Genomic DNA, 22,453 nt, shown 5'->3' with positions numbered 1-22,453 from the left:
TCGTATCACACCCCCATCGAGAGGAATGGCGAAATAATAATAGATAGCAACTCAATCTTCCAATCCGAAGCCCGTACTCTGGCCTACCCGGCCACTCACGCCACATCCCCTTCCCCCGCCCCCTCCACCAACCCCGCGCTCACTTGATGGCTGTAGATCTCGTCCAGCATCTCCTGGTTGAAGTCGCTGCCGCCGTTGACCTTCTTGAGGTTGCGCTTGAAGTCCTCGCGCGTCATGGGCACCGTGTTTCTTCCGCACGTTGTGGTTGTGCTGGTCCACGTTCAGCATTGATGGCGTACGCCAACGTGAAGGCGGCGTCGGCGTTGGCGAACGGCTCGTCGTTAGATTTCTGCCGTCAGGGGGGGGGGGGCGCTCCGTCAGGGGACGCGCCGCTCCGTCAGGGACGCGCCGCTCCGTCAGGGGACGCGCCGCTCCGTCAGGGACGCGCCGCTCCGTCAGGGGACGCGCCGCTCCGTCAGGACGACGCCGCTCCGTCGGAGACGCGCGAACGCGGCGCGCGATGGCGACAGCGGCGCAGTGTTCAGAAAAACGCATCTTTGCATAGGGGAAGACTGACCGTAAATGCAGTGCGTGCCTTTTCCGTCGTCTTGCGGACCGAAATAATCCTGCACGACATACTTTCAGAGTTAGTGAAAATTGGAAACGAAAAGTGCTGTTGCTAAAACTGTCTCCCTGATAATATGAGCGCAATTACAGCTTGTGTCATAACTTAAACCTGGCACATTAACAGTTAACATGCAGTTCTCTACTTACGGTTCCGAATCAGTAACAGCTAACAGCAATGGCACCTGACAGGTGGGGACACGCCATCACGGCAGCGGGGGCGGCGTACGTACGTGCCAGTGGTCGGCGAAGTGCTCCATGAGCAGCGAGATGACGGGCGCCTCTCCCGGCAGGCGGAACGTCTCCAGGTACAGCCGCAGCGACTCGTCCACCCGCAGGCCGCCAAAGTCAAACGACCTGATAGACACACGGGCCAGTGCAGGTCAGGGCGGGTCAGGGCGGGTCAGGGCAGGTCAGGGCAGCAGACGGCCCCACGTCCACCCACAGGCCGCCAAAGTCAAACGACCTGATGGACGCACGGGCCAGTGCAGGTCAGGGCGGGTCAGGGCAGGTCAGGGCAGTTCAGGTCATGACAGGTTATGTCATGACAGGTCAGGTCAGAAGACTGCTGGTCAGTGACAGACCTAGAGACGGTCAGTGACAGACCCAGAGACGGTCAGTGGCAGGCCCAGAGACGCAGAGGGATGGCACCTACTTGACAAACGCGTCGAGCACGGCCAGGTTATTTCGCTTGCTGATGTACTCTCCAATCATCTTCTTGTCCAGGCGAGGGTTCTCCTGCAAGCAAAACAATTGCCAGCATCATACAGGGCACAGAGGCAGGACAGCAAACAGTGGCCACGTTTATCACATTACATAAAGTCGAGAGTGCTATTTGTATCAATGACAATGTAAGCATAAATGTCAAGCTGAGAACCTCACTCGTCGTTCAACTGTAAAAACAGTTGATGAGTTCAAATGTCTTATGTTGAGTTTACGTCGTTCAATGTACCTGGAGATACTGCTTTAACAACGTTGTAATGCCAAATAAAGACAAAATCGAGCACCTTGAGTAGTATCGTTATCTACCATTGCAACGTCGTTCAATCAGGACCTCCTCTTTATATTCAAGGTCGTTAACTCAATGTAGGAGCTTTTGACCCATGATGTCGAAAAGCCAGAAGCTACAAGTTTTTCTTGTATATTAAGTACAACTTCACTATCAGCGACCTCACTTAAGATGGCCCATTAAGCAGCTTTGCACTACAAACTGGGACGTGTTGAATCATTCCTGAGGATATGCACAACTCGCGATATTGAGTACCACAATTATAACCGCTATTCACACATTACAACTCATTAAATCAGTGCCTCCTGACATACCCAAACTCGTTAACTCAACACATAAGCTTCACAACTCATAATGCCGAGAAAAACAGAAGCTGAAGGCCTTCTGATATCAATAAAAATTAGCGTAGTGGTATTAGTTTAGTGGTATTACTTAAGTGGTAGTTTCGCGGAATTAGTTTAGTGCTATAGTTTACAGTCCATTGTTATCGTCACCGCTAACAATGCATTATAGACAATGACGAAATTATTGTTTTCCCCTCCAGACGGGGTCGCAAAAAGCCGGCATGACGCCGCCAGCGACGGTTGCCGGCTACGCGTGCCCGTGGCGGGTCAGACTGCCACTGACCTTGATGAACGTGACCACCTCGGTGGGCACCAGCGGCGTCGAGAGCAGGCCGTTATCCTGCAGAAACTGGATGCCCTTGGCCGGCTTGACGTTGAAGTGCTCCGTGCCGGACGACAGCAGCTGAAGCGCAGCAGACATTGCGTCACCCGCTAGGAGATGACGTCACATGTACGACGTCACGCAGAACTCAGCACACAGCACGGTGGTCACGTGCCCCCTGGCGGCGAAGGCTGATCGCTCCTGTAGCCGTCCGGCCGATACATGCGCCGACACGTCAGCAAGCCCCTTCACCTTGTCTCGATCCACCGCGCCGGCGGCCAGAAGCACTCAGCAACAGCCATCAGCTGACTCAGGACGGCCACATTCAGCTGGCTAGTTAGCTGATGAGGACGGCCGACAGTCAGTGGGCACGACTTTCAATGTGAAGCTGGTCACCACCGCCCGGCCGTATCCAGGATTCGACACCAGCCCCAGCACGCGCAAAACCCCCGTCGCACAGTAGAGGACAGCTGATCACGGAAGCAGCAACGCGTTTGCTCAGCAGCACCGCCACTCATTTCTCCGCGCTTGCTGACGTCACGTTTATGTGGCCGTTCATTGGTCCGCTTCTCCCTGCGCTTGCTGACGTCGCGCTCACGTGACCTTTCATTGGCCCGCCTCTCTTCGCAAATGCACTTTACAACTTACGTCAGTATGGGATATGATGAAAAAGTTCATTCAGAACTATTGGTGTACTTGTAAGTGAAAGGACCGCTCTAGACCACAATCGCTCTGTTTAATAAATACAGTCTTGAAAATTTCATTGTTTGATTACGTTATCGTACCTTGCAAAACAGCCGTAATATCTGTAAAACGTGCTCACAACTCGACAATTGTACTTCTCTTGGCCTTGATCGCCACATGACTAATGGAATGACAGGATTTAAATGGCGTCATTATGGCGTCCTGGATACACGGTGACCTTCAAATAGTCTCCTCGAAATAGTTTGCACATCTGCGCGGACGTCTAACTCAGAAACTACAGAGGCTTAGGTCTTAAGAAGAGCAGGACTGTGGACTGTACCGAATGATCTTCAAGATGGCCATTTCAGTTCAAAATATTATATATAAATGTGGGGCACACCACGTAACCCATGAATACCAGTGACGCCCGAGCCCGGACTGAACACTGGGGTCGGGCTTACAAGGGGCGTGATGGCCGAGTGGTCAGCGCCTTCGGCTGCCACGTGGGGGTCCGCGTTCGAATCCCGGTAGTTATGGACCATGAGCGCTGACATCGCCTCTGCAGTCGCCTGCGCTCCACAGAAGCAGGCGCGACGACGTGCACTGCGTTCCTTTTTTGAACAAAAAAGGAATCGGGCGAACGAAAACAAGCGCAAATGCATGAGTCACAGAGCAGTCAGCCCAGTTGTGGCACGTGGCACAGTATACCCACCTTCTTGCGGTGCTTGACGGCCATGAGTTCCTCGTGCGTAGGCACCTCCTGGTCGGACGGTGCGCGGCGGCCCGACCAATGGCCGGCCGCCGCGTCAGCGGTGGGCGGCGCCCGTTGCTGGCTGCAGCCAATCAGATAGCCGGACGCCGGATAGTCGTAACCGGGGGCGGGGCTGGCCGTCGCCGCCGCCGCCTCGCCTGCCAAAACGGACGGGGGGCGGGTCAGGAGGGCGGGCCCTCGGACGACGACTAACCCTTTCTCAGAAGCTAGCTCCGTATCGTTCGTCACCGCGCCGTCCACAACACAGCTGCACAGATCATATTCCAGACCGCACTACGGGCACCGTGTAACGGCGCACTACAAAGTTAGGCAAATCACGTGTTCAACAGCCGTCTATGTTGACAGCTACCCGCGCGGCGGTTGGCAGTTCCCCGTCCCCCGAGGTCGGGGGGGGGGGGGGTCATCAGCCGGTCCCTCCCACCCTGCGAGGTCGGAAGACCCCATCAGCTGGTCCCTCCCATTTTCCAAGGACGGGGACCCTATCGGTCGCCCCCCCCCCCTCCCGTACCCCGAGGTCGGGGCCCTTTTGACCGGTCCCCCTCATTCTCCGAGGTCGGGGGACCCTACCGGCCGGTCTCTCTCGTTCTCCGAGGTAGGGGGCTCTATCGGTCTGTCCTCACCCCCACCCCCCGCCCCCCCCCCCCCCATTCTCCGACGTCGGGGATCCCCATCGACCGGTCGCTCCGCCGCCGCTGCGGCCGTCAGTACCAGAAGTAGCGCGCCATAGCGCATCGAGTCCACCCAATCCCGAGGAGCGAGCCTCCTCCGGTGGCACTCCCGCCAAGCGGCGGGGCTACCCTCCTCCCTCCCTCAGCGTCTCACCTGGGTGCGCCTCTGCTCGCTCCCGCCGCTTCGAATGTATCCGCGTGTGGCACTGATGCTCCCCTAGCGTCTCACCTGGGTGCGCCTCTGCTCGCTCCCGCCGCTCCGAGTGTATCCGCGTGTGGCACTGATGCTCCCCCAGCGTCTCACCTGGGTGCGCCTCTGCTCGCTCTCGCCGCTCCGAGTGTACCCGCGTGTGGCACTGATGCTCCCCCCCCCCCCCCCCCCAGCGTCTCACCTGGGTGCGCCTCTGCTCGCTCTCGCCGCTCCGAGTGTATCCGCGTGTGGCACTGATGCTCGATCGAGTCCACCACGGTCAGCAGCGCGTCCAGCGACAGCAGGTGGGTCGAGTACAGGCCCTGCACGGGGAACGCGTTCTGCGGAGGGCCGGAGCGGCGGCTGTCAGCGCTGGCCGAACGGCGGCCGCGCGGTCAGCATCACGGCGACACGCAATGACGTCAGACGCAAGCCGCACCAACCACGGCCTGTGACGTGGCAATGATGACGTCACAAACTGGCCGGCGCTGTAGCTCATCACTGCCTGAAGCCGCCGGACAGCCTCTGCGGCTGGCGTCACAACGGCCGCGTCAAGATCGCACCGCCGCGAAGAGCGGCGCCACCCAGTCAGCTGTTGGCTGAAGATACACCCTCTGACACCTGAGGCGCGCGGCAGGAGTCCGCACGGGACGTCAGGGTGATTTCGTCACCGACGCCTCGCCGACGCACCTTGGACAGCAGCTTCGTGACGTCTTCGAACAGGTTGGAGCAGTAGGGGTCGCAGTCGTAGTTGAGGTAGAGCTCCGTCACCAGGCCGGGGATCTTCCACAGCTGGACCAGCGCGTCTGGAGGGGACAGCCAGGCGATGGGTAAAGTCCGCAGGTGGGGCTGGGTAGGGGTGGGGGGGGCAGACGATGTCGACGTCAGGTCAAACCGGAGACGCGTCCGGCCGGGCGCGGGGCGCGGGAGACGGGACGGGACAGACACGGAGGCGATACCCGCCACGTCAGACGAGGGAGGTGGTGTGCCGCGTCGAGTAGGACAGGTCCACCAGATAGGCCAGCCAGCCAGCCAGCCAGCCAGCCAGCCAGCCAGCCAGCCAGCCAGCCAGCCAGCCAGCCAGCCAGCCAGCCAGCCAGCCAGCCGCGCCGCCGGGGACGACAAGGTTTCCACATACCGTCCATCCAACTGGTGGCCGCCCGCGGCGTTTTCGAGGCTGCCAATGTATGACCAGTCCGACGCCCACTGACGGATTATACGTGATGCAGATAGAGCTCAATGTAGGCCGTGTGGCATAAAAAGAACACTTCCTTCTTATTACGACGCCTCAGGGAAATGCAGGAAACGCCTGGCAATGCCACGTAGACGGTGTCAGGTTTCTCCACTGACGTAACAGTGCAGAAGTAGTAGCAACTACACCGAGCAGCCATGTGCATCCTACAACTAACAGCTACACCAAAAACTGACGTCCTAGATTGCAGTGTGCTTCCCCGCGACTGGCCAACGTTCAGGGAACCTCCCATCCAGCGAGCGCCGCCCCGTTCTCCTCCCTTTAGGGCAGTGTGCGTCCCTTGCCGCTCGCTGACGTTCCGGCCCCCCACCCCCATCCCTCACCCCCACCCCGTCCCCTCCCACCCACCGAGCGCCATCTCCTTCTGCTCGTAAGCGGTGCGTGGGTTCTCGGAGACGACGATATCGGTGAGTCGCGTGATGTACATCTCCAGCTGGAACTTGGTCTGGGCGCGCAGCGACTCGAACAGCAGCAGACAGACGCGCAGCGAGGCGGAGAAGATGGAGAGCCGCTCCGAGTTCAGCAGCTGCCGCCGGGGGTCAGCAGGTCAGCAGCGGCCCCGGGAGAGGGAGCATCGGGCGCCGGGCCCGCCGTCAAAGGTCAGAGCAGTCAGGAGCCGGTGCGAGGACAGCGTCAGAAAACCCGGGACCCTCAGCCGTCAGAGCATCCCCTCACTCGGACGAACACGCCGAGACCTTCCGTTTTCTGGGGTCGTGGCACGTAGAAGATACGCCAACAAACGGGTGATCATGCACAAACACACGGACAAGCATACAGATAAATGCCCCATTACATAACAGAACACTGCACCGCATCGCGGCCAGTAGCTTAAGAGACATAGCCTGGCCAGTACCGTAGGAGACGAAACCCGGTAAGTGCCGTAAGAGACAAAATCAAATACTCTGACGCGGTGGTCATAAAGCCCACCAAACTACCACCACGGGGATAACGCGGCATCAGGGCACAGCGGAACGGCAACAGTCTGTCAGCGGCGCACCGGCCGGCTCAGGGACAACCCGCGGCCCCTAGGAGACACCCCTGAGGCTGCAGAGGACACCCATGCGGCCCGCAGGAGCCACCCCCGAGGCTCGCAGGGACGCCCCCGAGGCTGCAGAGGACACCCCTGCGGCCCGCAGGGGATACCTCGCGGCCCGCAGGGGACACCCTCGAAGCTCGCAGGGGGCACCTCTGAGGCTGCAGAGGACATCCCGCGGCCCTAAGGGGACATCCCCTCGGCCCGCAGGGGACACCCCGCGGCCCGCAGAGGACACCTCCGAGGCCCGCAGAGGACACCCCGCGGCCCGCAGAGGACACCCCGCGGCCCGCAGAGGACACCCCGCGGCCCGCAGGGGACACCCCGCGGCCCGCAGGGGACACCCCGCGGCCCGCAGAGGACACCTCCGAGGCCCGCAGAGGACACCCCGCGGCCCGCAGAGGACACCCCGCGGCCCGCAGAGGACACCCCGCGGCCCGCAGGGGACACCCCGCGGCCCGCAGGGGACACCCCGCGGCCCGCAGAGGACACCCCGCGGCCCGCAGAGGACACCCCGCGGCCCGCAGGGGACACCCCGCGGCCCGCAGGGGATACCTCGCGGCCCGCAGGGGACACCCTCGAAGCTCGCAGGGGGCACCTCTGAGGCTGCAGAGGACACCCCTCGGCCCGCAGGGGACACCTCCGAGGCCCGCAGGGGACATCCCCGAGGCTCGTAGGGGACACCTCCGAGGCCCGCAGAGGACACCTCCGAGGTCCGCAGGGGACGCCTCGCGGCCAGCAGTGACTTCCCGCGGCCCGTAGGAGACACCTCGCGGCCCGCAGGGGACACCCTCGAAGCTCGCAGGGGGCACCTCTGAGGCTGCAGAGGACATCCCGCGGCCCTAAGGGGACATCCCCGAGGCTCGTAGGAGACACCTCCGAGGCCCGCAGAGGACACCTCCGAGGTCCGCAGAGGACACCTCCGAGGCCCGCAGAGGACACCCCGCGGCCCGCAGAGGACACCCCGCGGCCCGCAGAGGACACCCCGCGGCCCGCAGGGGACACCCCGCGGCCCGCAGGGGACACCCCGCGGCCCGCAGAGGACACCCCGCGGCCCGCAGAGGACACCCCGCGGCCCGCAGGGGATACCTCGCGGCCCGCAGGGGACACCCTCCAAGCTCGCAGGGGGCACCTCTGAGGCTGCAGAGGACATCCCGCGGCCCTAAGGGGACATCCCCGAGGCTCGTAGGAGACACCTCCGAGGCCCGCAGAGGGCACACCACCGCAGACGGAGACGGCGTCCGTCGCCGCGCTCACCGAGAACAGGTTACGGCAGATGTCGTCCCGAACCAGAGCGATGAGAGACGGCAGGCGAGCCATGTGCTCGGCGCCCGTCTCCATGGCAACGGCAAGAAGGCCGAGGCCACAGTGGATCATGAAGTCCGAGTTGTTGCGGTCCAAAGGGCTGGTCAGCGACGCGAAGAAGTTGAGCACCTCGCGTACGCAGGGCAGGCCATACGGCACCAGCGGGCCGGCGCCTGCGGCAGGCGCACACCGGGTGACACCGTGTCACGACACCGTGGCATGTGGCGTGAGCGAGTGGTAGCGCTGCACCATGGCTCGTGCTAGAGACAGACATCTATTCCGACACACATCGACAGAACAAGACGCCGTCAAACTACCCTCACCACTACACCACCACCACGGCACGTTACCGTTCGCTGGATCAACGAGAGCTGCCCACTGCCCGCATCCCCGTCCCAGCCGCCGTATTTCACCCAGCACGTGCCCCTGCCCCTGCCCCCATCGCTGCAGCTGACCCAGCACGTGTCCCTGCCCCCGCCGCTGCAGCTGACCCAGCACCTACCCCTGCCCCCGCCGCTGCAGCTGACCCAGCACCTACCCCTGCCCCTGCCGCTGCAGCTGACCCAGCACCTACCCCTGCCCCCGCCGCAGCTGACCCAGCACCTACCCCTGCCCCCGCCGCATCTGACCCAGCACCCACCCCTGACCCCGCCGCTGCAGCCGACCCAGCACCTACCCCTGACCCAGCACCTACCCCTGACCCCGCCGCTACCGCTGACCCAGCACCTACCCCTGTCCCCGCCGCTGCAGCTGACCCAGCACCTACCCCTGACCCCGCCGCTACCCCTGACCCAGCACCTACCCCTGCCCCTGCCGGTGAACTTGACGCCCTGCGGGTTCTCGCGCGGCTCGTCGTCGGCCTCGTCGGCCGGCGGCTCGGAGGCGGCCCTGGAGCCGGCCGCGCCGTCCAGAGAGCAGGCGGGCTCGCCCTCGGTACCGGGTGCCGGCTCCGCCGACTCTGCCAGAGGCGAAGCACACGCGCGTCAGACGCCGGCCGACGCAGACACTGCCAGTCGGTGTCAGTGTCAGCCGGTGTCAGTGTCAGTGTAAGTCGGCGTCAGTGTCAGCGTCAGCCGGTGTTAGTAGCAGTGTCAGTCGATGTCAGTGCTAACGTCGGCCAATTTCAGTGTCGTACGGCATCGGGGACAATGTCGGCCAATGTCAGTCAGTGTCAGTCGATGTCAGTGTCAACTTCAGCCGGCGCCAATTGGTGTCAGCCAGTGTCAGTACTAATTGCAGTCGCTGTCAGCCAGTGTCAGTGTAAGGTACTGTCAGGCAGTGTCATTTATCACCTGGTTTCTGTGCTGTGCGCTCGCTGTGTCGAAGTCTCCGTTTGGGGTCATTTTTTACCTGTTCTACTGATCAATACCACTGTCCACTCCTACCCATCAATACCCTTACAATGTATCCAGAACGTTAATGTCTGTGTATTCGTCACGCGTCACGCACTTACCAGGGCTCGTAATGGCCATAGAATCGAGCACGAGTATCGAACACGTTGAAGTCAGTAAACAACAATTTGTTGGGGACATTAACGTTGACATGTGCTGATGCAAGAAGAGGACACGCAGCTTCAAGTGACGGCGCTGGGCGGGAGGCGCTGACGGCGCTGGGCGGGAGGCGCGGTCCTGATGGTGCTGACGATCCATTATACAGCAGTCCCAAGTCAAAGGCAGGAGACGGCACCCTTCGACGCCCTTACATGGGATTCAGTGTTGTAACAGCCAGGTTGTAGGAAGCGTAGGACTGCACTTAATTGTGAATCACAGTGCACTTTCACGCTGAAAACGAAAATTTGCGGAAAAATCAACACTGAAAGAACCGAAACTTCAAAAAACCAAACACGTTGGCCTGCCAATAACGGACGGACAGCTTCGGGTGTGACCTCTGACCTCCCGCCGTCCGACCGACCCCGTGACCTCCCGGTGAGCCGCTGACCTGATCCGGTGACGTCAGAGCCGGGTGCGGCCGGCGGCGCCGCCTCCGTGGCGAGCGGCTCTTCCGTCTGCGGGCGGCGGGGTCACAGGTCACCCACAGTACACGACCTCGGGTCACCCCAGCCGGCCAGCGGCGCCGGCGAGCACGCCAGGGGGGGGGGGGCGCAGACCACCAGCGAGTCCGGGCTCGGATCGGCAGGGCACCGAGGCAGGTCACGGCCGCGCACCGCCGCTGGCGGCCGGCGACCACCAGGGACCAGCGATGAATACAGATGACCGGTGATGAACCACGATGAAAGATGGTCGATGAACGAAGGTTCAGAGAGGGTGTGACGGTCAAGTTAAGGGCAGCACACGGGCATGACCGGGGAAGCAGAGGCAGCTGAGAGAGCGCGGAGGCCAGGCAGCTGAGGGACCGGGGAAGCAGAGGCAGCTGAGAGGGCGCGGAGGCCAGGCAGCTGAGGGACCGGGGAAGCAGAGGCAGCTGAGAGAGCGCGGAGGCCAGGCAGCTGAGGGACCGGGGAAGCAGAGGCAGCTGAGAGGGCGCGGAGGCCAGGCAGCTGAAGGACCGGGGAAGCAGAGGCAGCTGAGAGGGCGCGGAGGCCAGGCAGCTGAAGGACCGGGGAAGCAGAGGCAGCTGAGAGAGCGCGGAGGCCAGGCAGCTGAGGGACCGGGGAAGCAGAGGCAGCTGAGAGAGCGCGGAGGCCAGGCAGCTGAGGGACCGGGGAAGCAGAGGCAGCTGAGAGAGCGCGGAGGCCAGGCAGCTGAGGGACCGGGGAAGCAGAGGCAGCTGAGGGAGCGCGGAGGCCAGAGAGCTGAGGGAGCGCGGAGGTCCGGCAGCTGAGGGGGCGGAGAGGCTAAGGCAGCTGAGGGGGCGGAGAGGCTAAGGCAGCTGAGGGAGCGGAGATGCCAAGGCAGCTGAGGGAGCGGAGAGGCTAAGGCAGCTGAGGGGGCGGAGAGGCTAAGGCAGCTGAGGGAGCGGAGAGGCCAAGGCAGCTGAGGGAGCGGAGAGGCCAAGGCAGCTGAGGGAGCGGAGAGGCCAAGGCAGCTGAGGGAGCGGGGGAGGCCATGGCAGCTCAGGGAGCGGAGAATTCAGGGGACGGGGAGGCAAGGGACCTGAGGGAGCGGGCGAGGCCAGGGACGTATACAAACAGAGGAGGCCGGGCAGCGGGGAGTGGCGTAAGGTCCAGAAGGAACACAGGACACAGACGGGCTGGCGGTGGGGACGCCGGGCGACGGCAGGGTGGCCGGCGGCCACGGACGGGACGGGAGGCACAGTCGCTGGATCGCACCGGCGGCCGCCAGAAGACGGCGCACGGGGAGCGGCGGAGCTCACCACCGCCGGCAGCGAGGCTCGGCACCACACAGCCGCTGCTCCGGCACTCGAGAGACGCTCGTCGCAGGTAACAGTCCACTCGAGACGCTCGTCACTGGTACCAGGCCACTCGAGAGGGGCTCGTCACTGGTACCAGACCACTCGAGAGACGCTCGTCACTAGTACCAGGCCACTCGAGACGCTCGTCACTGGTACCAGACCACTCGAGAGACGCTCGTCACTAGTACCAGGCCACTCGAGACGCTCGTCACTGGTACCAGACCACTCGAGAGACGCTCGTCACTGGTGCCAGACCACTCGAGAGGGGCTCGTCACTGGTACCAGACCACTCGAGAGACGCTCGTCACTAGTACCAGGCCACTCGAGACGGTCGTCACTAGTACCAGACCACTCGAGAGACGCTCGTCACTGGTACCAGACCACTCGAGAGACGCTCGTCACTAGTACCAGGCCACTCGAGACGCTCGTCACTGGTACCAGACCACTCGAGAGACGCTCGTCACTGGTACCAGACCACTCGAGAGACGCTCGTCACTAGTACCAGACCACTCGAGAGACGCTCGTCACTGGTACCAGACCACTCGAGAGGGGCTCGTCACTGGTACCAGACCACTCGAGAGACGCTCGTCACTAGTACCAGACCACTCGAGAGGGGCTCGTCACTGGTACCAGACCACTCGAGAGACGCTCGTCACTAGTACCAGACCACTCGAGAGACGCTCGTCACTGGTACCAGACCACTCGAGAGGGGCTCGTCACTGGTACCAGACCACTCGAGAGGGGCTCGTCACTGGTGTCAGTCCACCGCTCCACACCGCAATGCTGCCTCCACGCGTCCCCCGGCCTGGGTGGCCAGCGAGAGCGCCCAACTGACTGCTCACCTGTCCGTCCGGCAGACTAGCCGAGTCGGCGCCGTCCACTGACTCGGCGTCCTCGGCCGTCGCGCCGGCCGCGCCGCCGGCCTCCTCCTGGCCGCCGGCGCGCTCGGCCTCCTCGGCGGCCCGCTCCGTCGGCGGCGGGCCGCGCACCCGGTCCAGGTGGTTCAGGTCGACCACGGCTCCCTTCGGCGCCGACGGCGTGGTGGCCAGCGGCGCGCCGCCGTTGGGGACCGGGTCTGCCGGCGGAGTGGGGGGGGGGGGGGGGGGGGTCACCCACCACACAGCTGGGCCGGGCAGCTGATGTTCAGAAGACCACCAGGTGGTGTGGTGGGGACGGCGACGAGAATGGAGAACGAACGCAGCGAGCGGTATCTCGAGCATGGGGACTCAGGCCTGCCGTGCCCAGAGACAAACGGATCCAGCAAGGCACAAAATACCAGCAGACGCCACTCGCGATGCTTTGTCAGGATATGTGGCTGCTCAGCACAGACATGCATAAAGGCCACACGGCACAATGGCAAAAATGGCACACAAAAAAGCAGCTTTCAATAACCGTGTGGTGAGCGCCATAACAAAAATAGGGGACCGAAGTTGCGCTGCGCTCAGCTGTCACGTCCAGTTGTTCTGGTAAAGTTGGAACTTTTCCTGCTCAAAATCAGGTTTGGTTTTTTTTAGGCAGTCTGAGCAATTCAGCAGCATCCGTCGCACAGACAGCACGACACCGGCCCGGGACCCGGAGCAGCTCTCTGAGAATCCAAAGCATCAATGGGTGTCTGCGCAGCCTAGACCACGTGCCCTCCAGTCAGCTGGACGGTGTGGTTTGGTCCCGCACTGCAAGACCGAATGGTGCATCTTGAGGCGGGCCTCGGGTTCTCATCTTAAGGATGGTTCCAAACTGCGATTCAAGACTACATAAAACCCTCGCGGTGGGTGTGCGCCTGCGCAAACAGACGGCCGTACCGGGCTGGCCGGGCTCTTCCGGCGGGTCGGCCGGCGCCGCCGGCGGCTCCGTCGCCTCCAGCGGGATGCTGTCCGGCTTCCGTGGCCCGCTGCTGCCCTCTGTCGGTCAGACGGGAAGTTTAGCTTCCGAGCCGAGAAATCACAGCGTGGGGCAGGATGAGTCGCGGCTGCGAAAACTGGCCACACCCAAACGACTTTGGCCATGCGAAGGCCATTTGAGGTCGTTCAGCCAGGTCTCAGTTCAGCAGATGGGTCTTGTGCATGGTAGTTTCAGCTGGTATCAAGATGTGGTCACCTGTCTCTCTCAACTGAGTGTCATGGCCTGACCTCCGACTTTACGTCCTCTTCTCAGGAGACGTCCCTGACCGACCTTTGACCTGATCACGGGACCGGCCCGACCGTCAGCTAGCTCCAACCGCCGTCAGCCCTCTGGCCTGACCCCTGGACGCGTCACCCCACTGACCTTTGCCGTCTCTGGACCTGTCCTTGGACTCCTGGCGGCGGCGGTACTTGAGCCGCGGAAACTTGCCCTTCTTCTTGCCGCGGCCGTCCAGCCCGCCGGAGCGCATCTTCAGCTTCTGACGGGAGCATGTCCTAGTCATTCGGCTCTCACGACACATTCAGCTGCTGGGGCTTTATGGCGTCGTCCGCCTCTCACGCTGGCAGGAAGGGCGGGCATCGCGGGGAATCGAACCCCGCACCCCTGGTTTCCCCAGACGCGCAGCTAAAGCAGACGCGTTAACTGCACGTCTGCGCTAACTAATCACTACACTATGGACACCCCGACGGGAGGAGGGGCCCTCACAGGACACCCCCTGGCGGAAGGAGCGGACCCTCACACAACACCCCTTCACAGAAGGAGCAGGCCCTTAAACGACACCCCTGACGGGAGGAGCGGGCCCTCACACAACACCCCCTGACGGGAGGAGCGGGCCCTCACACAACACCTCCTGACGGGAGGAGCGGGCCCTCACACAACACCCCCTGACGGGAGGAGCGGGCCCTCACAGGACACCCCCTGGCGGAAGGAGCGGACCCTCACACAACACCCCTTCACAGAAGGAGCAGGCCCTTAAACGACACCCCCTGACGGAAGGAGCGGGCCCTCACACAACACCCCCTGACGGGAGGAGCGGGCCCTCACAGGACACCCCCTGGCGGAAGGAGCGGACCCTCACACAACACCCCTTCACAGAAGGAGCAGGCCTTTAAACGACACCTCCTGACGGAAGGAGCGGGCCCTCACACAACACCCCCTGACGGGAGGAGCGGGCCCTCACACAACACCCCCTGACGGGAGGAGCGGGCCCTCACACAACACCCCCTGACGGGAGGAGCGGGCCCTCACACAACACCCCCTGACGGAAGGAGCGGACCCTCACACAACACCCCCTGACGGGAGGAGCGGGCCCTCACACAACACCCCCTGACGGGAGGAGCGGGCCCTCACACAACACCCCCTGACGGGAGGAGCGGGCCCTCACACAACACCTCCTGACGGGAGGAGCGGGCCCTCACACAACACCTCCTGACGGGAGGAACGGGCCCTCACACAACAACCCCTGACGGGAGGAACGGGCCCTCACAGGACACCCCCTGACGGGAGGAGCGGGCCCTCACAGGACACCCCCTGACGGGAGGAACGGGCCCTCACAGGACACCCCCTGACGGGAGGAGCGGGCCCTCACAGGACACCCCCTGACGGGAGGAACGGGCCCTCACAGGACACCCCCTGACGGGAGGAACGGGCCCTCACACAACACCTCCTGACGGGAGGAACGGGCCCTCACAGGACACCCCCTGACGGGAGGAGCTGGCTCTCACAGGACACCCCCTCACAGAAGGAGCAGGCCCTCAAACGACAGCCCCTGACGGGAGGAGCTGGCCCTCACAGAACACCCCCTCACAGAAGGAGCAGGCCCTTAAACGACACCCCCTGACGGGAGGAGCGGGCCCTCAGACGAAACAAGCACACACAGCCGGCAACGACAGCTGACAGCCACAGATGCCGCAGCAACCATCAACATCACCAATATGCACGGCTTGTCAGCACCCAAATATGAGGACCGGTACAAAATATCAGGAGCGCTGGCATTACAGTCCCCAAACACCAATGATATCACAGACACAACAGTACCCATACACCAGTGAGCCTGCAGAACAGATCGTTGCAAGTAAGAGCGAGTTCATTTCCAGTGGTACAATCACAAACCTCCGATCATTAAAAAATAGCTTACTTATTACCACCACCACCCGAGGGCGTTGTCCCTGGATCGCATGTGACAACAGCCAGCAGCGACAGCGGCGCCTCCGAGCGCCCGCGCCCGACTTCCCACCGGTGACGTCATCAGCGGCCGGCGCCAGGTCAGCGGCGGCGCTGTACGTACCCGCGAGAGGGTGGACGCCTGTTCGTCCTCAGCCATGTCCGCCAGCCGGGTGAACAGCAGCTGGGTCAGGTCGGTCAGGATGTGCTCGGCGGACCGCCGCAGCAGCTCTGGGCAGCGATCAGGTCAGGTCAGGTCATGTCAGGTCAGATCAGCTCAGGTCAGTTTAGGGCCAGTCGGACCGGGGCCACGGTTTCATAACGCGAAAGTACGAGGTGGCGTATTTTTAAGCTTGCATCGTGCGAGTATGGGAGCCGGAAACAAGCCAATTCTACTCGATCTGAAGATTGTACAAATATTGATGAACAGGATCATCGGTCGGATTCAGTTGTCACTGCAGGAGCCCTTATGGCTTTACTGAAAAGCGCGTAGATTTGTGCATTTTTCGTGAAACAACGCCCGGTTCGGCTGAGGCCAAGTCAGTCAGACCACGACAGAGCAGGTCGGGGCAGGGCAGGTCGGGGTAGGGCAGGTGGGGGCAGATCTGCTCAAGTCGGCCCAAATCCCCAACGCATCTAACAAGCACGGCACAAGCGCAAATGGACAGCGGGAAGCGCCCAAGACAGAGCATTGCAGTTCACTTGTAAATCACTTGTAGTTCTTGCATATCACTTCCAGCTCCATTAAAAGCCCGTTCGTAACAGCCCATTGTGCGGCCCTACACGGTACACTACAGCGACCCTGCGGTGGTGTGACGTCGTTCAGCAGAGGTGGACGGCAGTGGAGCCGCTACAGGAAGGTGACCTGACTCAAAGACGTTCAGTGGCGACAGCAGTGACAGGCCACAGTGCAGTGTCGACCCCAGCCCAGCACGCGGCGGGGAGACACGGTACAGCGCCGAGCAGAGGGCGTGGGCTGGACCAGGTTCTCAAGAAAGCGCGACGAGCGGGGCGCCACGACAACTTAACGAAGCAGCGGGGGGCGCGACGGGTTCGGCGGCGGCGTGATCCGGACAACACGTGCTGTTTGGCAGTGTGAGGACGGCGGCAACCAGCGCGTGGCGGGGAGTGGTGTGGTGCTGTTTTGGCGACATGAGACGGCGGCACCAGCACGTGGCGGGGAGTGGTGTGTGCTGTTTGGCGACATGAGACGGCGGCACCAGCGAGTGGCGGGGAGTGGTTTGTGGCTGTTTTGACAGCGTGAGACGGCGGCACCAGCGCGTGGCGGGGAGTGGTGTGTGCTGTTGGCGACATGAGACGACGCGGCCACCAGCGCGTGGCGGGGAGTGGTGTGTGCTGTTTGGCGACATGAGACGGCGGCACCAGCACGTGGCGGGGAGTGGTGTGTGCTGTTTGGGCGACATGAGACGGCGGCACAGCGCGTGGCGGGGAGTGGTTGGTGCTGTTTGACAGCGTGAGACGGCGGCACCAGCGCGTGGCGGGGAGTGTGTGTGCTGTTTGGCGACATGAGACGGCGGCACCAGCAGCGTGGCGGGGAGTGGTGTGTGCTGTTTGGCGACATGAGACGGCGGCACCAGCACGTGGCGGGGAGTGGTGTGTGCGGTTGGCGACATGAGACGGCGGCACCAGCGCGTGGCGGGGAGTGGTGTGTGCTGTTGACAGCGTGAGACGGCTGGCACCAGCGCGTGGCGGGGAGTGGTGTGTGCTGTTTGGCAGCATGAGACGGCGGCACCAGCGCGTGGCGGGGAGTGGTGTGTGCTGTTTGGCGACATGAGACGGCGGCACCAGCGCGTGGCGGGGAAGTGTGTGTGTGCTGTTTGGGCGCATGAGACGGCGGCACCAGCGCGTGGCGGGGAGTGTGTGTGTGCTGTTTGGCGACATGAGACGGCGGCACCAGCGCGTGGCGGGGAGTGGTGGTGTGCTGTTTGGCCGACAATGAGGACGGCGGCACCAGCGCGTTGGGCGGGGAGTGGTGGTGTGTGCTGTTTGGCGACATGACGGGGACGGCGGCCACCAGCGCGATGGCGGGGAGTGGTGTGTGCTGTTTGGCGACATGAGACGGCGGCACCAGCGCGTGGCGGGAGGGAGTGGTGTGTGCTGTTTGGCGGACATGAGACGGCGGCAACCAGCGGCGTGGCGGGGAGTGGTGTGTGCTGTTTGGCGGACCATGAGACGGCCGGCAACCAGCGCGTGGCGGGGAGTGGTGTGGTGCCTGTTTGGCGACATGAGACGGCGGCACCAGCACGTGCGGGGAGTGGGTGTGTGCTGTTTGGCGACATTAGACGGCGGCACCAGCGCGTGGCGGGGAGGTGGTGTGGTGCTGTTTAGGCGACATGAGACGGCGGGCACCAGCGCGTGCGGGGAGTGGTGGTGTGTGCTGTTTGGCGACATGAGACGGGCGGCACCAGCGCGTGGCGGGGAGTGGTGTGTGCTGTTTGGCGGACATGAGACGGCGGCACCAGCACGTGGCGGGGAGTGGTGTGTGCTGTTTGGCGACATGGAATGACGGCGGCACCAGCGCGTGGCGGGGGAGTGGTGTGTGCTGTTTGGCGACATGAGACGGGCGGCACAGCGCGTGGCGGGGAGTGGTGTGTGCTGTTTGGCGACATGAGACGGCGGCACCAGCGCGTGGCGGGGAGTGGTGTGGTGCTGTTTTGGCGACATGAGACGGCCGGCACCAGCGCGTGGCGGGGAGTGGTGTGTGCTGTTGGCGACATGAGACGGCGGCACCAGCGCGTGGCGGGGAGTGGTGTGTGCTGTTTGGCGACATGAGACGGCGGCACCAGCACGTGGCGGGGAGTGGTGTGTGCTATTTGGGCGACATGAGACGGCGGCGCCAGCGCGTGGCGGGGAGTGGTGTGTGCTGTTTGGCGACATGAGACGGCGGCACCAGCGCGTGGCGGGGAGTGGTGTGTGCTGTTTGACATGAGACGGCGGCACCAGCGCGTGGCGGGGAGTGGTGTGTGCTGTTTGGCGACATGAGACGGCGGCACCAGCGCGTGGCGGGGAGTGGTGTGTGCTGTTTGGCGACATGAGACGGCGGCACGCACGCGTGGCGGGGAGTGGTGTGTGCTGTTTGGCGACATGAGACGGCGGCACCACGCGTGGCGGGGAGTGGTGTGTGCTGTTTGGCGACATGAGACGGCGGCACCAGCACGTGGCGGGGAGTGGTGTGTGCTGTTTGGCGACATGAGACGGCGGCACAGCGCGTGGCGGGGAGTGGTGTGTGCTGTTTGGCGACATGAGACGGCGGCACCAGCGCGTGGCGGGGAGTGGTGTGTGCTGTTTGGCGACATGAGACGGCGGCACCAGCGCGTGGCGGGGAGTGGTGTGGCTGTTTGGCGACATGACGGCGCACCAGCGCGTGGCGGGGAGTGGTGTGTGCTGTTTGGCGACATGAGACGGCGGCACCAGCACGTGGCGGGGAGTGGTGTGTGCTGTTTGGCGACATGAGACGGCGGCACCAGCACGTGGCGGGGGAGTGGTGTGTGCTGTTTGACAGCGTGAGACAGCGGCGCCAGCGCGTGGGCGGGGAGTGGTGTGTGGCTGTTTGGCGACATGAGACGGCGGCACCAGCACGTGGCGGGGGAGTGGTGTGTGCTGTTTGGCGACATGAGACGGCGGCACCAGCGCGTGGCGGGGAGTGGTGTGTGCTATTTGGCGACATGAGACGGCGGCGCCAGCGCGTGGCGGGGAGCAGCGGGCAGCCGCCGTACCGCTGAGACGAGGCTCGAAGCACAGCCGGAAGCAGCTCTGCATGATCTCGCAGACGGACTCGTTGGAAAGCAGAAAGCCGGCCGGAATCATCAGCAGAGTCCGCAGCACCTGGCGGGAAAAGAGAAGTGTGCATCTTCAGTCATACAAACACCATAAATTAATTCAATCTCGCGCACTAACAAACGTGGCTTGAGTAATGCAATAATTAGGTGTAAAACAACAAGCATTCACACACAACGCAATGTCCGGGCCTACGGCCATTAGAACCTCAAAGCTTCATTCAGTTCACGTACATTCTCTACGATTGACCACTCACAAACCAATTCTATAACAGAGCAATGCGTCATATTTTGTTTTTATATGTCCCATGAAGCATTTATGTCGGTTGCAGTTTATTCGCAGCGAACTATGGTGAACCACACTCTGAACAGCATCACCAGCTGTGGCCTTTGTCATGGTGATGCCCCCAGGGTGTAGCTCCGCCCCCACCACACAGCGCCTACTGCGCCTGCCGTCCCACTGTCCCCCCTAGCAGCACCGGCCGGCAGAGGCGCGGCCGGCGGCGGGCGTCGCACCTGCAGTATCTTGACGAGCACCACCTCGTCAGAGGACGTCTCCGTGCCGACGAACCGCGCGTGGGTGACGGCGTCGGCGATACTCTCCATCACGGCCGGCGCCGACTCCAGGCTCGGGTCTGCGACGCATACACGTGTAAATACAGCATTCTCATCACGACAGGGGCAACCGGCTCCAGGCTCGGATGTGCACCAGATGCACAGTCTCATACTGATACTGATACTTTGCATCACAGCCGGCGCCATCTTCCGACTGGGATGATATACTGTGGGGTGGCAGATGAGATACAGACGCACATATCACGGTATGGGTTGAATACCGTTCTCGGACCACCACCCCTACAAACAGACGGGTACTCATATACGCGCCGGCTCTCAAGGCGAGCAGTGCTGTAGGCGCGGAGCGAACCTCATCGCATCTCGTGTGGACAGACGTGTGTGTCAGACAGAGCTACTGACAGCCGGACAACCAGACAGCCAGACATTCGGGCAGTCAGACAGCCGGACAGTCTGACAGCCGGACAGCCGAACGCCCAGAGAGCCGGACAGCCAGACAGTCAGACAGCCGAGCAGCCGGACAGCCAGACAATCGGGCAGTCAGGCAACCGGGCAGTCAGACAGCCGGACAGCCGAACGCCCAGACATCCGGACAGCCGGATAGCCAGACAGACAGCCAGACAGCTAGCCAGACAGCTCAACAGTCAGACGGCCAAATAGTCGGACAGCCAGACAGCCAGAAATCCTGGCAACTGAAAGCCAGACAACCAGACAGTTGGACAGCCGGACAGCCAGCCAGACAGCCGGAAAGTCAGGCAGTGGGATAGCCAGACAGCAGTGTACAGTATGGCTGCTGGACAATGCAGTGCGCGACTGCCGGACGGCGCCAGCTGACAGCCGGACAGCGCCGAGACGGCCGACCGGACAGCAGCGACGGACAGTTCCAAAACTGAGCGTCGCCGGCAGCGCCGGACTGGCCGCCACGGCACCGACCGTCCGCCGGACAGTGCTGCCCACCTGGCGGCCGGCGGCCGGCGACCGATCAACCCACCGATGACGTGGTAGGAGAGCAGCTTGTTGACGGCGGCCAGCGCCAGCCCCGTCACTGGGCCGGGCGTGTCGTTGTCGCGGATCACGTTCAGGAACGGCGCTGCAGGGGCGGGCACAGGGGGACGGTCAGCGGACGTCATTACGCGGAGACAGCAGGGGGGGGGGGGGGGGGCGGGGGGCACAGGTCAGCAGCATCACAGGGAAGATCAGCGGCGTCAGAGAAACACGCGGCAGGGGGGGGGGGGGGCACAGGTCAGCAGCAACCACAGGGGGAGATCCGCGGCGTCAGACACACGCGGCAGAGGGGGGGGGGGAGCACAGGTTAGCAGCACCACACGGGGAGATCAGCGGCGTCAGACGCACGCGGCAGAGAGGGGGGGCACAGGTCGGCAGCACCACAGGGGAAGTCTGCGGCGTCAGACGCACGCGGCAGAGAGGGGGGGGGGGGGCACAGGTCAGCAGCATCACAGGGGAGATCCGCGGCGTCAGAGATATACGCGGCGGCAATGGTCCCCAGCGGGACACCAGACCCCATCACACACTTGTCACAAACGGTCGACTCTTGGCGACTGTGCAGCGTGGGCAACTGTTCATAGCGAACACCCGTGAAACACTTGCCGCCGCGTCCCACTGTGGGAGCCTCCACGCCGGCACCGAGGTTTGTCCGCGGAGCCCCGCAATGCCGTGTGCGCAAATAAAACGACGCGGTGACGGGGAGACATTGGGGCGCACAAAGCGCACGAAGATCGACCCCCAGAGCGCTTGCTGGCCACACGTTCTGTACCCGTCTCTCGATTTTTTCCACAGAGATACTGCGATCCGGATCGATCAAAATAACAAATCAAATGACAAAGATAAGATAGTGGTAACAGCTTTATTCTCGGAGAAACCCAGGAGAATTGAGAACTAGATTGGTTGATATTTCGGTAACATGCCTTTATCGAAACAATAACAGAAGTGCATTCAAAAACTCCCCACCGACGATCACTACTCGATTTTCAGCCGTATTTTTTTTTTTTAATAGCAAGTAACAGTTTGATACGCCCCTTTAAAAACTGTAAATTGCTGTTTCAAAAACAAAACCTGAATAATCAGGCAGGATCATCGGCAGGCAATTTTGAATTCACTTCTGCTATTACTTCGATAAAGGTATGTCTCCGAATATCAATCTATTTCTCCATTCTCTTGGTTTTTCTCCGAGGAATAAGGCTGTTACTACTATCTTATCTATGTGACTAATGCTCCTCGCGACTGCACTGAGCAACTTACGTAATCAAATACCAAACCAAAATGTAAACAACTTTCCGCTGAACGGCACCGTTGTAACGTCCCCCCCCCCCCCTCTCCACACCCATCCCCCAACACGCCCCTCCCGCTCGGCTAGCGCTGCCCAGGCAGGTGTCTCGTCATCAGCCGATCGCCGCTGACCGGCACTCACTGAAGACGGTGCTCGGGTCCAGGTCGTCCCAGTTCTCCGTGTGGCTCAGGAATGACCTTGAGCTCGGCGAACGCCTTC

At 62.5% G+C, this 22,453-nt stretch overlaps 1 protein-coding gene across 1 annotated transcript; it reads right to left on the bottom strand.

The window, feature by feature from the left end:
* Positions 1–95: 95 nt before the first annotated feature.
* On the bottom strand, positions 96–22,430 carry LOC119095132 (Golgi-specific brefeldin A-resistance guanine nucleotide exchange factor 1-like; the record flags this gene model as incomplete). Its single annotated transcript, XM_037218017.1, is given in 20 exon segments — positions 96–251; positions 253–289; positions 291–349; positions 858–981; positions 1,280–1,362; positions 2,261–2,380; positions 3,696–3,892; positions 4,816–4,954; positions 5,304–5,419; positions 6,214–6,391; positions 8,156–8,376; positions 9,006–9,161; positions 10,142–10,208; positions 13,346–13,413; positions 13,778–13,892; positions 15,702–15,808; positions 19,315–19,423; positions 19,891–20,009; positions 20,939–21,037; positions 22,376–22,430. Coding segments are annotated over 20 exon segments (2,325 nt in total), but the record flags the coding sequence as incomplete, so codon positions are not given.
* Positions 22,431–22,453: the final 23 nt, after the last annotated feature.

Source organism: Pollicipes pollicipes, unplaced genomic scaffold, assembly GCF_011947565.3.
Source record: "Pollicipes pollicipes isolate AB1234 unplaced genomic scaffold, Ppol_2.1 Scaffold_4219;HRSCAF=4965_pilon_pilon_pilon, whole genome shotgun sequence".
NCBI classification, from domain to species: domain Eukaryota; kingdom Metazoa; phylum Arthropoda; class Thecostraca; order Pollicipedomorpha; family Pollicipedidae; genus Pollicipes; species Pollicipes pollicipes.
Note: the sequence above shows the minus strand (reverse complement) of the source record. Positions and strands in the feature narration are given on the sequence as shown.